This window comes from Amblyomma mixtum, chromosome 1, assembly GCF_055824585.1.
Source record: "Amblyomma mixtum isolate Tamu chromosome 1, ASM5582458v1, whole genome shotgun sequence".
Lineage (NCBI taxonomy): Eukaryota > Metazoa > Arthropoda > Arachnida > Ixodida > Ixodidae > Amblyomma > Amblyomma mixtum.
Window position 1 is genome coordinate 315673787 of NC_143012.1, and position 16175 is coordinate 315689961.

The window sequence follows — 16175 nt, forward strand, 5'->3', positions numbered from 1 at the left end:
TACAAATATAATCCCAAGAATTTTGTCTGACCAACTCGCCCACCAGTTCGCGTTGCAAAAATAATCCCACGTTGCAAACTTCGTCAATAAGAGCTCACGCATAGATCCAGACGGCGCGTACTAGATACTGGCCGTCTGCAGGGCTTCTGCCGGCGTTTCAGCCTTGCCGGACGGCTTTTCCGACGGGCACGCGACCTTCCGGCGGCTGCCTTGAGGTCGGCATCGACGTTATCTCCTTGACATCGGTGATCTGAGCCGCCGGCCGTCCTCCCGGCAGCAGACAGGAGTGGCTTCCTGTCTGCGGCGTTTCACCGACTTCAACGGAAGCGACTACGTCGGTGGAACCACGGCCGTCCTATATTCCCCGTGAGCAGTTCGCATAAGTACGTTGCTTGTGTTCGCCGTTAGGCCGCTGAGTTGGGTATAGTTCGAGCGTCCCCTGACATCCTTGTTTGGAATGTATCAATCGACCAGAATCACTCTTAATTGCTGTTCCCGAAGTTGATAGCTCAAAAGCTTGCCCTGACTTCGCGAACACTTCACTGCGCCGATATCCAGAAGCCTTTGCTCTGATCTCGAGCACTAATATTCAAATGAAAGGACTCAACTATCTCTGACGTTATAGCACCAAACTATAGCTCTTCTGAAGCGCTTCTCACAATTTAAAGCCAGGGACGCTTTTTAATGTCGAACGTCGCAAGGCGAGGCCGCTAATTATCTGCAAGTAGACTGCAAGAAAAGAGGACGTCCTAGCCGCAAGCGCTTGTGTAAACGCTTCATAAAGGGCAGGAAGCTCGTTGAACGATTCTCCAATGAGTTCGAGGAATAGCATAAGAGAACAGTTAAAAGATTTTTTTCCAGTTACTCTCACGCAACCTGAGCCGAAAATAGGCCGCAGTCGCTAGTTAGACGCCTGGTGATCTTTTGACATGACGAGAATCGGACGAAATGCCAACGCTTGCTTCTTGCGCTGCCGGTTGCTGTATGTTGTCTCATAGGCTCGGCGTTACGGAAGCTTCGTCTGACGGCAGGTGGTCCCGCGGGTGGCTTGAAAACGCGAGCGGCGCGACAGCTGTCTGTGTTGCATTACCGTGCGACGGCTGTTGAATGTTGTCATCAGCACTGTCCTGTTGCCATGCGCAAAAGTACAGCTCTGAAAGCCCTTGGTCCAAGAAATGAACTTTCTTCAAGAATTTCGGCGAATCTTTATTGTGTGACGAGGTAAATGTCCGCAGTTTCTAGTGCCGGAGTCCACACACATTTTATGTAAATAACCAAACGGCGATTAGATTCCCTTCCTGCGAGCTGTAGCGTAAATGAGCGAACTGTGGGGCGCTTCATCGAGTTTATTTCCAACAGCTTATCTTTTATTCCTTGTTTTGTCACTGAGCACTCGATGGAGTCGGAGACACGGTCTCACACATCACATTACCTAACGTTGGCTCAGCCCGTAAAGGCATAAAGTTCACAGATATTCAGAGAGGTGGTTGCGGTATTCATCACAGCACAGAAACCTGTTTCCACTTTTCTCAAAGACTCAATTCACGCCAGCATACTCGGATTGCTGCGAGTGGGAATAATGCGGTCATGATCCCAACTACGGATGGTGGTTTGCATTTTGTAGGATTATCCTGTACACTTTCTATATTTAGTGCGAACGTATACTAGAGCCTTAAAACTGGGGTTAACTGAGCAAGTTGGCTCATACTTCAGGGTAGCTGCAGCAGTCTGTCTATTCGATCCTTTCAATGTCCTCATCTATAAATTCTGCTGCAACCACTCTGAACTATAGAGACCAAAAAAAAAAAAAGAGGGGGGGGGGTGGTTGACTTACACTAGTGACAAAACGAGGACAGGAGGGATAAGTTTAGAACCGGAGAACATATGGCTGTCAGCTGTTGTATGCGCATTATGTTGCCTTGCCTCCTTTAAGTGGGATGACAACGTAACCACTTGCTAAATAAAGAATGCGGAGGAGGAAATTTTGGAGGATCTTCGTAATTGCAGACGAGGGATGGACAGTCACAGAGGTGACTGGGCTGCAGAAATGAGCCAATAAAATTATGTGAAATTGGTTCCTGTGACAGTATCGTCGGATAAAAGTGTTGACGAACTGCTCGAAATACGACGCTCTGTTTGCTTGTCTCATATAGCTTACATTATTTCCTGCTTGCTGTTCTCATCGCTTGTAGCGAGCGCGCCCGCAGTTACGTGTTCGGATAAATCACCACCTGGCGCAGATGCTTTTAGTATACAAATACTTTTTCAAGCTCATCTCTCATTCTGAGCGAGTTTGCGCCGGTGCTTCATTAATCCCCTGAGTAATACGCCCTGAAAAGCAATCCTCTGATGTAGAAGTTGCAATAAAACGCAATAGTCTCCTATTTATGTTTGTTTTTGTGCTATTTTACGCACTTGCTTTGAAACCTGAGCAAACAACCTCCCCGATCTAAGCCCCTTTGTGGCGTGTGCTTAATGTGCCTAGCCCTCATCGTCTTCCTTCTCTCTCTCTCTCTCTCTCTCGCCGCAAATAGAAGCACACTGTTCGGTCGAAAAGTGTTTCGAAGCCCTTTGGGTGTTAACAGCACTTGTTTTGCAATTTGAGTTTCAACAGCTCCAAAGGGCAACTTGTCTACTAGACATTTAATAATTGAAAGTTATATCACTATCCCGAGAGCTGACCATCATCAAATTCCTCGCACCCGTAATTCCGAAAGCCGCACATTTGGTTTGAAAAAAATTCTGTTAAAGGTCTATGCTAATTTTGAGGTGTCCGCTACGAGAAGAGCATTGTCGCCATCAAAACTTGCTAAATCCGATATGTTTGCGCTCCTGATATTACCTGGCAATATCGTGTGGGTTGTTGTGAACGTGAATTTCTAACACCGGAACGCTCCCAGTGTTGCGCGTTCGGCCGGTGAGCTACAGAGACGCTCCCCAAGGACGGCGTCCAAGCCGGCGTCTCCGAGCCTGCGCGTCGTCATCGTGGAGTGCGTTGTGCGTTCGGGCCGGACAGCTACGGGAACGCTACCCGGGTTGGCGTTCAAGCCTTGCCAGCCAATCAGCCAACAGGACGCTCCTGACTGGATGAAAAGGGGCGGGAGTCTGTGGCGACTCTATTTAAGGGCTCCCGTCTCCTGTGTCTGTGTCTTTTTCCTGTTGAGATACATCGTGCCATGTATCGTGCTTCTCGCTACTTGTAAATATGTAAATACATATACCTTTTTTTTCACGCTGCTCCTTAACCCCCCGACTCTTCATTGCTCCGGCTGGTCGGCGACAGCGGCCCCGCGTCCCGACGGCAACTGAGACCCCGCGTCTCAACAACTGGATGGCAGCGCTGGGATCGAAGTCAGCTCTTCGCATCGCCTAGCAGCGTTCGCAGTTGCAAGAGCTCCCACGTTGGTGGACCCCATGATCGCGGCTCTGTGAGTGTCCGACCTTTCTTCCCTGAGGTATTTTGCCAGGCTTTTGAATTTAGCGTCAATGCTGGCAGGCTTTCTTTGGCAGTGCTCTGAGTACTGATTGTTGTACGCATTGCTAAGAAGAGATAGGGGACCGGTCGAGTGTCTGAGCGCATCATGGACCTGAAATCTTTGCAAAAGCCGGATCTAATTTTGATCAGCAAAGAATTAGGGGTTGAGCTTGGGAAGGCCATGCGGAAACCGCAAATCATAGAGGCAATAATTTCTTGCGGAGCGGACGATGAAGAGCTTATCGAGACATGGGAATTGGTCAAGAAAAGGGAAGCAGCTGAGAAGGAAAGGGAAGCAGCTGAGAAGGAACAGCGCGAGCTGGAACAGAAGCAACGCGATCGCGAGCTTCAGCTTCGAGAGAAGGAGCTCGAGTCAGCACGCCGACAGCAGGAAATTGACCTAAAGAAACTGGACGCGGAGTCGAAAAGAGCCGAAGCCGGCGTCGCACAGCCACCATCCCCCAGCCCAGGAGGAAGGGAAACAATCAAAATTAAAGATTTCATGCAACCCTTCCAGCTAGGCGAGGACATTGGTATTTTTTTGGTGAACTTTGAAAGGACATGCCAAAAAAACAATCTTGGCAAAGATGGGTGGCCACAGCAACTATTGAGCCTGTTGCCGTGTAAGGTAGCGGACGCGATCGGGAGACTGAGTGCGGAAGAATCGGAGGACTATGAGACCGTGAAGGCAAGCCTCCTAAAGAAGTACCGCCTGTCTGCCGAGGCTTTTCGCCAGCGTTTCAGAAACGCCACTAAGTGTAAAGAAGAGTCTTACCTCGAGTTTGGTTATAACTTGAAAACAAACTTAGTGGAGTGGTTAAAGAGCGCAGGCGTTCACGCGGACGCAGGGAAGATCATGGAATGCATGTGTCTAGAGCAGTTTTATGACACAATTCCGGATCGAATGCGTTGGTGGATTCTCGACAGGGCCGAGGTAAACACTGTTGAGAAGGCTGCTGAACTCGCGGAAGAGTATGCGTCACGCCGCGTGTTGCTTGAAAGTCGTGGTACAAGCAACAGGTACAAGCAACGGTACCCCGCTAGGCATATAGCAGACGAAACAGGCGCGAAGCTAGTTTTTAAGAATGCCGGAGCAGTAAAAGGGGACGACCGTCCAAAAGGAGAGGCGGACGCTAAAGTCCGAAGTGATAAAAGGGGGCAGCGCTCCCATCTGTGTGTCAGCGACCAGCCTAGGAACCCCGCTTGGTCAGCTGAGGACACAACCGTTGCTCAGGGAAGTAACGGCAGGGAAGGTTTAAACCCAGAAGCAGATTCTGCTTTTAACAGTGAGTCAGTTGTTATCTCTCAAGAAGAGAGTAGTGAGCTCACAGGCCAGCGCAGTGAAGGATCCAAAGGAGACGCTCCTTCGATGCGGCTGGTGAGCAATAGTAGCCATTTATTGGAGACGCTTTGCTGTAATCTGAGTGACCGTGAGTCACCTGAGTGCGTCGCTGAAACCCCAGGCCAGAACGCAACGTTAGCCAAAGAGTGTGGTTCAGATAGAGTTGCGGGCCAGGTACTTAGTTTCATGGGGTCGGATAGCAATCCTCAGGAGAGCAGGTTGCTAGACTCAGCGGAAAGTAAAGTGCAGTCGGAACAATTTGAGGTTACGACGTGCCGTGATTCATCGAAAGCGCGAGCCGATAGTTTAAATTCAGATGGGAAAGGCGGCTCGATGCTTAGTCAAAAAGCAGATATGGAGGATGAAGGCACCACGATAACGGGAGGTGTGCAAGAAAGAACATCTAGAGCAGTTTCCGGAAAGCGGCCTCGCGCAAGGAGAGCCAAGCCAAGGGGTAGCCCACAGAGAAAGGACAAAGGACGGGCCAAAAACGTCATAAGGGTGAAGGCACGTCGACAATGTAATCATGCAAGACTTTCACCACGGCACTCCAGATGCGATAGGCACCGCACGCAGGCCAAATTGACTAGATGGTTTCAAAGAACGCGAATGCCACCTGCCCCATTGTGGCGACACTGCAGAAGTTTTTGCACGAGGAGTGGAACGCGCAGTGGGCCACTAACAAGCGCGCACTGCCACCGCGTGAAAGAACGCAGCAGAACGCGCGCCTGGGAAAAAAAGGAAAGGAAGGGTGTTCAGGAACTGAGAAAGGAAGGCACCCTGGCATTTTTTTCGTATTCGATCTTTCCCCCTTCGCATTCAACTTTTAAAGTACTGCTCAGGTGTCGGAGACGCGCGGCCGAGGGCGGTACGAATCATTGTTGCGCGGCGTCTGGAGCTCGCAGGGGTCAACGCGCACTTAAGACCTTCGGTTTTGCTAAAGCTACTGTCGGTCTGCGACCGCGCAGGGCGCGGCTGAAGAGTGTCACGCTGCTAAAAAGAAAGGGGCTGTTGTTTTGTCGCTATCAGGACAAGCATAGGTATCGCGATAGAAAGCCCCGAGCTAAGATAGCTCCATTTAGTAGACGCAAAATCAAAAGACCGGATAGGTGCGAACCTCACACCGAGCGAAAAGGAAGAGTGCGCAAGAAAATAAACACTTCTGAAAGGTGTCACTTGCCACCACGAACAAAGAAAAAGAAAGGACGGTTCCACCCGAAGCGTTACGCACGCGAAATGGAAAGTCGCGTCTGGCGCGCAAGGCGTAAGGAAAGGGACAAGACAGCAAGAGAAAGCAAATCGTTCTCGTCTTGTTCCTCCCGTAGAAAATGGAGAGACAATCGCAGGGAGACAGACATGCGTAGCTCTGAGGTAAGGCTGCTCGCCATTTCAACGTGCCCTCCACCGAAAACAAAGGATGATGTGAGAGCCTTTCTCAGTCTTGTAGGGTACTACCCGCAATACATCCCGCGGTACTCGGACATCGCTAGCGCTCTCACCAACGCTTTGCGCAAAACTGAACCAGAGCGCGTCGCCTGGAACTACGTGAAAGAAAAGTCCTTTCTAATTCTAAAGGAATCCCTGAGGAAGGATCCCATGTTAAAGTCCCCGGATTATACAAAACAGTTCATAATCCAGTGTGACGCGAGCAACAGGGGAATGGGTGCTGTGCTTTGCCAGACCGATGATCAAGGGAACGAACACCATATCATTTATGTAAGCAGGAAGCTCACTGCCAGGGAAGAAGCATACAGCGCTTCTGAAAAGGAATGCGCGTGCCTGGTGTGGGCGATACAAAAACTTGCCTGCTACGTGTCTGGTACGAAGTTCATCGTACAAACGGACCACTGTCCTCTAACCTTTCTAGAACGCATGTCGGGCAAAAATGGTCGCCTCCTGCGCTGGAGCCTTGCTCTGCAGCAATTCAGGTTCGAGGTTCAGTACAAAAAAGGAAAGGCAAACGCCAACGCAGATGGCTTAAGCCGATGCTTCTGAAAACAGAAAGGTATAGAAGGGATTTGGACGGGCTGCTACTTTCTTTTGCTGTTTTGTAGTCTTCTTTTTTTCTACTCGCGAAGAAAATAGTCTGTGATGCGACGGTGCACTCGCGATTGAACCTGTCGCCTGTCAGCGAAAGTATTGGTAGTATAGAAGCCTGGCAGATCTCTGGGGAGATGGAAGGGCATTTGCTGGCTGCGGTTGTGTCCGGTCCAGACCACCTCTCTTCCAGACCTGAAGAGACCGGTTGGCGAGCAGATGACGGCCGGCGGACAAAGACTAAGCCCCGACCTGGGCACTTCGAGAAGTGGCTGCGGACCTCTTCCCTTTGTGCACGATTTTCCGGGCGGGGGCGAGCTGTTGTGAACGTGAATTTCTAACACCGGAACGCTCCCAGTGTTGCGCGTTCGGCCGGTGAGCTACAGAGACGCTCCCCAAGGACGGCGTCCAAGCCGGCGTCTCCGAGCCTGCGCGTCGTCATCGTGGAGTGCGTTGTGCGTTCGGGCCGGACAGCTACGGGAACGCTACCCGGGTTGGCGTTCAAGCCTTGCCAGCCAATCAGCCAACAGGACGCTCCTGACTGGATGAAAAGGGGCGGGAGTCTGTGGCGACTCTATTTAAGGGCTCCCGTCTCCTGTGTCTGTGTCTTTTTCCTGTTGAGATACATCGTGCCATGTATCGTGCTTCTCGCTACTTGTAAATATGTAAATACATATACCTTTTTTTTCACGCTGCTCCTTAACCCCCCGTCTCTTCATTGCTCCGGCTGGTCGGCGACAGCGGCCCCGCGTCCCGACGGCAACTGAGACCCCGCGTCTCAACAGGGTATAGATAGAAAGAAGCGCTTCCGTAAGGTTATACGCTTGATAGCTGTGCTCAGCCAAGTTTTAAGCAATGTGCTGAAGGGAAATGGATAAAATGAAGCGCTTAGTGAATAAAGCCTGCCATGTACGCGTAAGCACTGTCAAGCTGTATTTTCATCAGCAGTAAAAAAAATTCATGGGTCATCTGTTTCCCGCAAAGCTTTTGCTCAGACGTTAGAAAGCTGTGTGCCGCTATCGCTCCATATCTGACAGATGTGTGCTATTAGCATGAAATGAAACGCGAACCGAATGACTGAAACTCGATTAGCATAACGAGAAGACCTTAGTTCCTATATGCTGAGTACTAACACAGTTGAGTTTTCCTGCGGAGGCATGATGAGCGCTGTTTCAAAGCGTTTGAAGGCCTCTGTCTGCATTCCCTATTCAATGGCTAATATTTTTTGTTTTAAATTTCAGTTTGAGGAGTTTCTTTTCATGCGTGGCACATGAGGAGATTGGAGAAAAAGCTGATTTTATGCAGCTTGACTGGTCCCCATATCCTTTTCAAGAGCACAGCATCAGCATAAATTTGTTCAGAAAAGCAATTAATGTGAAAAAAGCAATAATCACCTCTACAATTAAATGAAAAGAAGTCCACAATCATTCAGATGCGCACTCAGTAGCACATACGCAAAACGCATTGTTAATAGCTGGATCATCAACAAACGGATCATGCGTGCAGTGTTATTATTTAGGCATGCGAGTATTTTTACAAACGTGGAGAAAAAGTATACCATTACAAAAACAACTGCTTCAATGCACTTGATGATAACTTGCCAATGTTAATTCCACCTGCCCTTAAAAAAAGTTAGCATTTTAGGAGCAGTTTCACACAAAATTTCCACTCAATAATTAGTCCGTAGTTCGAGATACGGTGTTTGATAGTAAGGTCTATTTGCTCACAAACATGCTAATGTGTAATAGTAAGCTCATTTCTTGGTTTTTGTTGGCTTCTGAGTGTTCACACTGGCGATAGCTATACAGAGAAGCTAAAGCTATCGAGGCAAACTTTTTCTGCACAGTGTCACAGTTGTAAGTTCAAAGAGCTATCAGAAAATTTGCGCTCTTATGTCGCATGCCCTTTTCGTGCGTCATTTGACGCTGGTGGTACAGCCTTCGTCAAAACTTCAGAGCCCAGGGAGGCTTGATTCTGTGCCACGCCGAGCGGCTTTTTGTGCATTCCCAGAATTCCAAATCTTCTGAAGGTAGGAGGAACTCTAGTCCTGCCCCCTCCAAAGCATAAGACTTCCCCGGATGCTACAGGAGCCCACTAGGGGGCCTAGAAGCGAACCCTTCTGCTCTCTAAACTTGAAAAAGGCTGTGCATGCATACGCACTGTGTGCACTATACGCGCAAGCAGTCACGTGCACACATTCAACTATAATTCACACATACACACTGCGCTCTACTTATCATTCTACAGCCGCCGCGGTGGCTCAGTGGTTATGGTGCTCGGCTGCTGACCCGAAAGACGCGGGTTCGATCCCGGCCGCGGCGGCTGAATTTCTTTGGAGGAGAAATTCTAGAGGCCCGTGTACTGTGCGATGTCAGTGCACGTTAAAGAACCCCAGGTGGTCGAAATTTCCGGAGCCCTCCACTACGGCGTCTCTCATAGCCTGAGTCGCTTTGTGACTTTAAACCCTATAAAAGAACCTTATCATTCTACAAGCGCCGTAAAAATGACGTAGTCATCTAGAATACTTTCTTCAAGGGCCATCTCATATGCTATTACATGCAATAGACAGTGTCTTCAACTGAACTGAAGGCATCGTCAAGTGCATATGGTACCCGAATGTTACTAACTTGGCACTACGTCAAACAATGCACAAAATTTTGATTTGCTTAATTGAATCTGCTTCCACGTCCGCCCAACTACGGCCGGCATGCATTGCTGCTGGCGCACGCTGGCGTCATTTTCAGAGGGCTGCCGTATCTCTGCAGTTCATAGCACAATAGCATGCGCTAATTGATTGAATAAAATGCACAAAACATTTTTCGATGCCTGTAAACAGGCTTAGCAAACGAGTACTGCAGGCATGCTGTGTAACCATCTGTGCAATTATATAAGTTAAATTATTAATCAGAGCAATGAGCTGAGCTGACAAACAACAAGCGTTTGCACTCAGAATGTTGCCGCGATCTAATTACAGGTCACACATGCACGCATTTTATACGTGGTAATAAACACTGGATACCAAACTGACCTATGCCCTTTATGCTGCGGGATGCTATCATTGCACTACCAAAAAGAATGTCCTCGAATTTTCTGAATAATGGAACGCGACATCAGGAACCAACTGACGACGTTGTGGTAGTTGCCTCCTGAGCAGTTCCTGTGAGAAAACGAAGAGCGTGTCTACCAGTTCTTCGAGGGATGTTTACTACGACCCTGCAGTTTTCCTGACTGTGCCATCAACATTTAACACAAAACAGCATGCCAGCACCCGTACTTCCAGGCGCTGATGATAGAGATCAGCTGGTTGAAATGTGCTGTTTCGTTGCTTCCTGCAACCTATAATCGAGCGTAGCGGAGAAGGGACGTTCTTGCCGTAGCTATTACGCGACGGCGGTGAAGGTCATGGCCACCGACTGCATTCACAGCGCACTTGACTCCCTTGCGTAGAGACTTGTCTGCATGCGTTGGCTACAGTGTAGACAACAAGCTACAATGGAAGCCACCCGAATTAAAGAATTTGTGCCATCCTCCGGAACCGTTTAGATGACGAATCTACGATCGATGACTGCAAATTTAAACAAAATGGTTCTCTTGAAGGTAACCTGCGAATTTCGTCGTTGTATGAAACCTTCAGTATAGTATAAGTGGAGTTAATTTTTTTTTTAGCTGTTGTTCACTTGAAACCCAATGTAAAGGCCAGCGTGAATTTAAAGGGTATGCGTAAGGGGCGGTGCCACCACTAGGCGAGAAATTTTACATGAGAAACAACGCTGAACCCCATTTCTTTTCGACTAAAAACTCCGAAAAATTCCGCAGCCATGGCCTCGAGATAGAGTACCCGCCTCAGCTTAGAAAGGTAGTATGTTCGATTCCCACTGGCGTCCAGCGACCCACCGGTTTCTTCGTATGGGCACAAGTTTATTCCTCGGCCTGGAGCTCGGCTTTCCAGAGTACATGGCTTGGGAAAGCAGGCTACGTCTTCAAATGCCGTCACTCTGAGCTTTAACGAGCACTTGTGAAACAGCCTACTTACCACGCCCCCTTAAGGCTCACCCACAGTAACTGCAGTTACTATGGACCTATTTCTGCTATAAGATGCCACCAGCGCAAGCAGAGCCGACTGTTCGGAAAAGCTTACGCTCGCTGCCGATTATTAAGGAGGCGGCCATAATAAGCTGCAAGTCATCTCTTTATTCCCTCCCGGAGGACATGAGTCGCTAATTTCTTATATCTACATAATTGCTCTACGCGAGCAGCAAGAATGGAACAGAGAGTGGGAACGCTTCCTGGAGAGCTGGCACAGACGGCCTTGAAATCATGGGACACCCTCGCTTCCTATCGCGTCTTTGCGCTTGTTATGAAAACAGGCGTGAGAAAAAGTGCAGTCTTACTTGCCAAAAGACGGATGAGAAACACTGGCACGCACTATACCCGTCGTATTAGATGATGCTCTGTACTTCACACACACTCACGACTACCAGTATAAGTTGATAGGAGCTACCGAGCAGGCATGTTCTGTTTTAGGCGGGAATTCAGACTACGCTTTGCTCCGTGCCTTACCACTTTACATCGACCCTGTAACCATATGAGTTGGAGTTATCATCAGGCCACTAGCTCAAGGTACCGTATGTGGATGTGTGCCTAAAATTCGACGCGATGAAATCTATTGTAGTAGAAAACTACATATTATCGACATTTTCTGCTATGTTTAACGTACTTTTGTAAGCAATTAATTTGACTGCTTTAGTGCATTTTCGTTCAGGATTTTATGAGCTGCAACGTGAAACAGTAGAGAAAAACGTAAAGAGGGCACCCTCAGGATCTAACCAGAAACTTTACGCATGCTGAAAACAAGCTCCCATCCTGAACAGAATCGGAACGCGAACCAGGCGCAACTCGAACGTAAGTTGTCTAGATCTCAAGCACCTGCAGAAAGGTAAAAAGCAGGCAGCGACCGAGTACCCACTTACCCTGGTGTCGTTGTCGTACAGCTCGAGGCGGTATCCGGGAACCACGCGTCTCTCGTTGACGTGTCGGACGGCCAGTCGCGCTGCGGCCCGCTCGGCGCGGCCGCCCTTGGCCGCCTCGCAGCTCCCCGTGAGTTCGAACAGGCCCAGCAGGTAGAGCGTCTCGCGAACGTCGTACTCCAGCGCCGTAGGCGAGGGCGACGGCTCGAACGGTTCGCGGTACTCCAACAGCGGTGCCGAGTCATTGCGCAAGGGAAGCAAGTCGTATCGCACCACCGTTTCATCCTCATCGTCCGACGAAGACCGGTCGACTTCCCCGACGCCACTGACGTTGGCGGCGTCGTTGATGCTGAACACGAGCGCCGAGTCGTTGTAGAAGACGTCCCAGCCCGACGTCTCGTTGCCGCCGACGTCGTAGTTGACCGGCCCGTCTTCTAGCGGCCGCACCAGCGGGAGACAGCACACGAGGAGGGCGCTGTACAGCAACAGACGCCTCGACGTCACCACCATGGAGTCTGACCTGGTGGGAGGCCACGTGAGGCGAGCATCCCACCACCGACGACCACAGCGGCAGATGGACACACGTGCGAACACTCGAACAACAGCTCTCTGTGCCAGGCGCTGCGATGGCCGAGGAGGCTGAACGTCGAGATACGGGCGTCACGCTCTTCGCATCCGCTCATCGTCGACAACGCCTTCCCGGAGAGTTCGACGACATGTCTTGCGACACTGCCGCCGTCTCTGGTCGATCATCGTCGGCCGCTGTGTTTGGGCTGAGCGCTCAATTTTCTGTTCCCCCGAAGCCCGAGCACTCTTGGCAGCTTGCTTGGCTCGCCTTTCGCCGAGTATGATTAGCCGTTGACCGCTTCGTCAAAACAGAGCGCCGCGACGTCTCTCCGTAAAGAGTCAAGAGTCCGTGAGAAAACAAGAGGCGCGACGCGGGTCTCGCCTTTATCCGTACGGCTAATATTTTGTGAGACAACACGGCTCCGTCAGACTACCGTTTCCCCCCGGGACAGCTTCTTTAACAAAGTGCGTCCGTCATCAAAAATAATACAGGTCGAACAAAATGGAACCAGCGCACGGAGGGAATTGTGCGCAGATGAACTACAGGCCTTGGGCGATGTGAAAATTGATTTCGGAGAGCGCGCTAAACGGTTCGTGCCCTTACATTGTAGGGATACAATTGACAGCGAATTTCGTGCAAAAAAAAAAAAAAATGTTCAGTACCAGGGTATGCACTGTGACACTATTTCTACAGTAGACTGTGTGCACAAGTACTCAGTTTTCAGGCTCGCACTAATCATTTCTGAGTCCAACACTCATTTTACAGTTTTTGTCTGCGGTCTTAGGGAGAATATCACAGCTATTCAGCAACCGAAGAAATTCATATGTTGGTCCGCCATTGTATCACGAACGTTAACACTCTGGTAAGGAAGATAAGTGCAGAGGTCCTGAGGAGGTCAGCGCGGCATTGCTATCATTAACTTGCGAACATCTGACATTTACACAGAAAAAAAAAAAACATGCGCTAAGAGATGGTTATTCGCACCTGGGAAGGATTTCCTTTCCTATCATGTAGTTTCTATTAGCAGCTAAACACACTAAAGGGCTAAAGTTAAAAGTAGCTCAAAGCGAAAGCCCCGCGGCGCGTTCGTCATAATGGAGAGGACCAACTCGAAATGACACACAGAGGTCACGAGGATCTATTGACGAACTTCCGCCTGCAGGCCGTGAAAGCACGACGATGTTTGGTAAGCCTCCGAGCTCGCGTGAGTTTCGTGCAAGCGGCAAAAGCTTGATCGGTCAAGGAAGGACCCCGGTGCCGTTGCCCGCATTTGGAATCATCACAACGTCCGTTGGTCACGGCACGGTTGTTCCGGTTGATGGAACCCGAGCGTGCGACGCCAGCGGCGGTCAGTGTGAATTCCAGTCACGGCCGCTTGCTCGACGGTGCAGATCCCTTTCCTCCAGAAAAAGAAGATGTGGCTTGAGGTCGAGTTTAGCAACCGGTAAACGCAGTGGTGTTGCGGGCAGCGCACACAGTGCCAGTGTGGTAAACCAGTTGGCGAAGACCGTGTTGCTCAAGCGAATTGCAAGGAACGACTACGCCGGAGATCCTTCGAGTTTCGTAACGAATCAAAGTGAACGGGGCAATGTTGCTTTAAACTTTGCAAATCGAATGAGGCATACAACTTAAGCGCCCAGTTCTTCAAAATTCAAGCAATATTTAGACAAATATCTCCAAACAACGTCAGAGAACATCCTTAAAATGAATAATCAGCAAAAAACATTATCTTACTAAGCAAACGTGCCGCTGGAAGCTATACCTTGCCCCTGTGTTCGTTTCATCACATTACATTTGACTAGCAGCAATGTCAACAGAATTATCTTGCATAAAAAAACTGACACAGCTCAGGGAAAAACTTTTCGTTGCCTCGACGGCGAGTGGATATAATGGAAACAGACTGCGTGTAGAGGCAGTTGGAATGTACCTTTTCAAGTTAAAAACTTGCTGCATAGGGAAAGCGATGGTCTGTATGATGACTGCAGAAAATCAGACGGCGTTTATACGCTATTCTAGACATATACGTGAGACAAGAAACGATTGACTTCTTGCAGTAGCCAATGCAAGAATTCGATTTCTAAACGCAATAACCTCTCAAATTCTCTGAAGCTCACGGTAATTTGTTGCAAGCACTTTCTGCATGTGGCAATGATTTTGAAAGATGTGCTCAAATCTTCGTCCCACTACCCTGCTCTCTGTAGTCGTACACGAAGTCTCTAACGTAAAAGCACCGCAAGTGAATTACAGAACGTTACACTCGAAAGTATTGAAACAGATCTAAGCGAAAACCTCGGAAAATACCAAAAGTGTCTGAGGAACCCAGCGGACAAACCTCAGTACATTAATCTTTTAGCTGTGGTCAAATAGACTCACTAAGACCTCTTGGATCAACTTTTCCAAGTAAAAAGCTACTTGGGGACCTTTGACACTCTATATTTCGTTGAATGAGGCAATTAAGAGCACACTACTGTCCTTCTTTTGTAACTTCCTCAGCCCACGAGCACGTTGCAAAGCAAGCGGCCCGAAAGAAGACACTTGTTACAGCCACTTCCCTGGGTAAGCCCACCGAGCCGACTTGTACAAAGATGATCAGGAACCGCAAACGGTGTTACTCGGCCGCGCGATGAATTCACGCACTGCTCACGCTAAACGCGTCGCCACTGAATCGCCGGCACAAAAAAGCAAACAAACACAAAAGGAACAAGGCCACGACGTCTTGGAAAGCGTGCTTCCTCGTGTCAAGTCGTGAGCCTCACGCTGAAAGCGGCCCTAAAAACGAACACTCGCGCCGCACGAAGTCACGATGTTACGCGTGCAGAGCACCGCATTAAAAACAACAGATCACAGCAGACAACCAGCGGGCACAGCTCGTGCACGCATACTCGCGCACACACACTCACACACGGGAAGACGAGTTCACGAGGTCGCGCACAACTGCGGATCACTGAAGGGGACGAGATGTCGACACGGAGGTGTTGGTGGGGACTCCAACTGCACACAACACAAGCACGGGGACGCGAGGCTGAAGCGAGCAGGCATTGCTTCCCGTCGTCTTCGCACCGCTGAAGTTTCAAATACGCGACGTTAAGTAAAAGGCTGGGATGAATCACTGCTGCGAAGTCCGGGAAGAGTTCCGGTGCTCCGCAGTCGACTGCTGAGACAGTGTGCCACACGAAGCACGTGCACTGCCTGGGCGCACCTGGCCGCCGGCTCCTCGCGTGTTGGGACGCGCGTGGATCACTCGTCGTTCGCGGCCGCCGCCGGTTTGCGTGTGCGCGCGTGGCGTGGCGCGCGATAGGAGAAGCGCGCGCGCGATGGGAGAGGAGGTTGGGAAAGAGGAAGGGGGCGCGATGTCTTCCTTGCGAATCCAGCGCCGCGTCGGCAGCGCCCGCCGAAGCTATGCGGCCCGTTGGCGGCGCGGTCCAGGACGACGCACCTGGAGCTCTTCCCCTCACGGATTCCCCTCGACTTCGACGCCTTTTTAGAAGCGGGACGTGCGCTACTCGGAGACGCTCCTACGCTCGCGTCAGCTTCTCTAGCGTCTATCTGAGGGAACTCGCTTCTTTTCTTGTTTATAATTTGTTTATTTAAAAATGCCGCGGAAAACTATGTGTTTGACTAGGCTGTTTCGTTACCTAATCTGATATGTATTTTGTTCAAGCTTACGTTTTTTCTTTCTTTGCTGTATTACATTACATTTTGCATTTACTTTTTGTTTTCATTTTGCTGCATTGTCTTTACTTTTTTATCCACTCCCTTCTGTAACGCCCGACTGGGGCCCTGAAG

At 49.7% G+C, this 16175-nt stretch overlaps 1 protein-coding gene across 2 annotated transcripts in view; it reads right to left on the bottom strand.

Annotated features, from left to right (window-relative positions):
• GABA-B-R3 (gamma-aminobutyric acid type B receptor subunit 3) overlaps positions 1-15647 on the bottom strand; it is a 186479-nt gene extending 170832 nt beyond the window's left edge. For both annotated transcript variants that reach the window (XM_089567047.1, XM_089567046.1), the window contains exon 1: positions 11825-15647. In XM_089567047.1, coding sequence (XP_089423173.1) covers positions 11825-12331 — 507 coding nt within the window. In that variant the 5' untranslated portion in view covers positions 12332-15647. The remainder of the gene's footprint in view (positions 1-11824) is intronic.
• Positions 15648-16175: the final 528 nt, after the last annotated feature.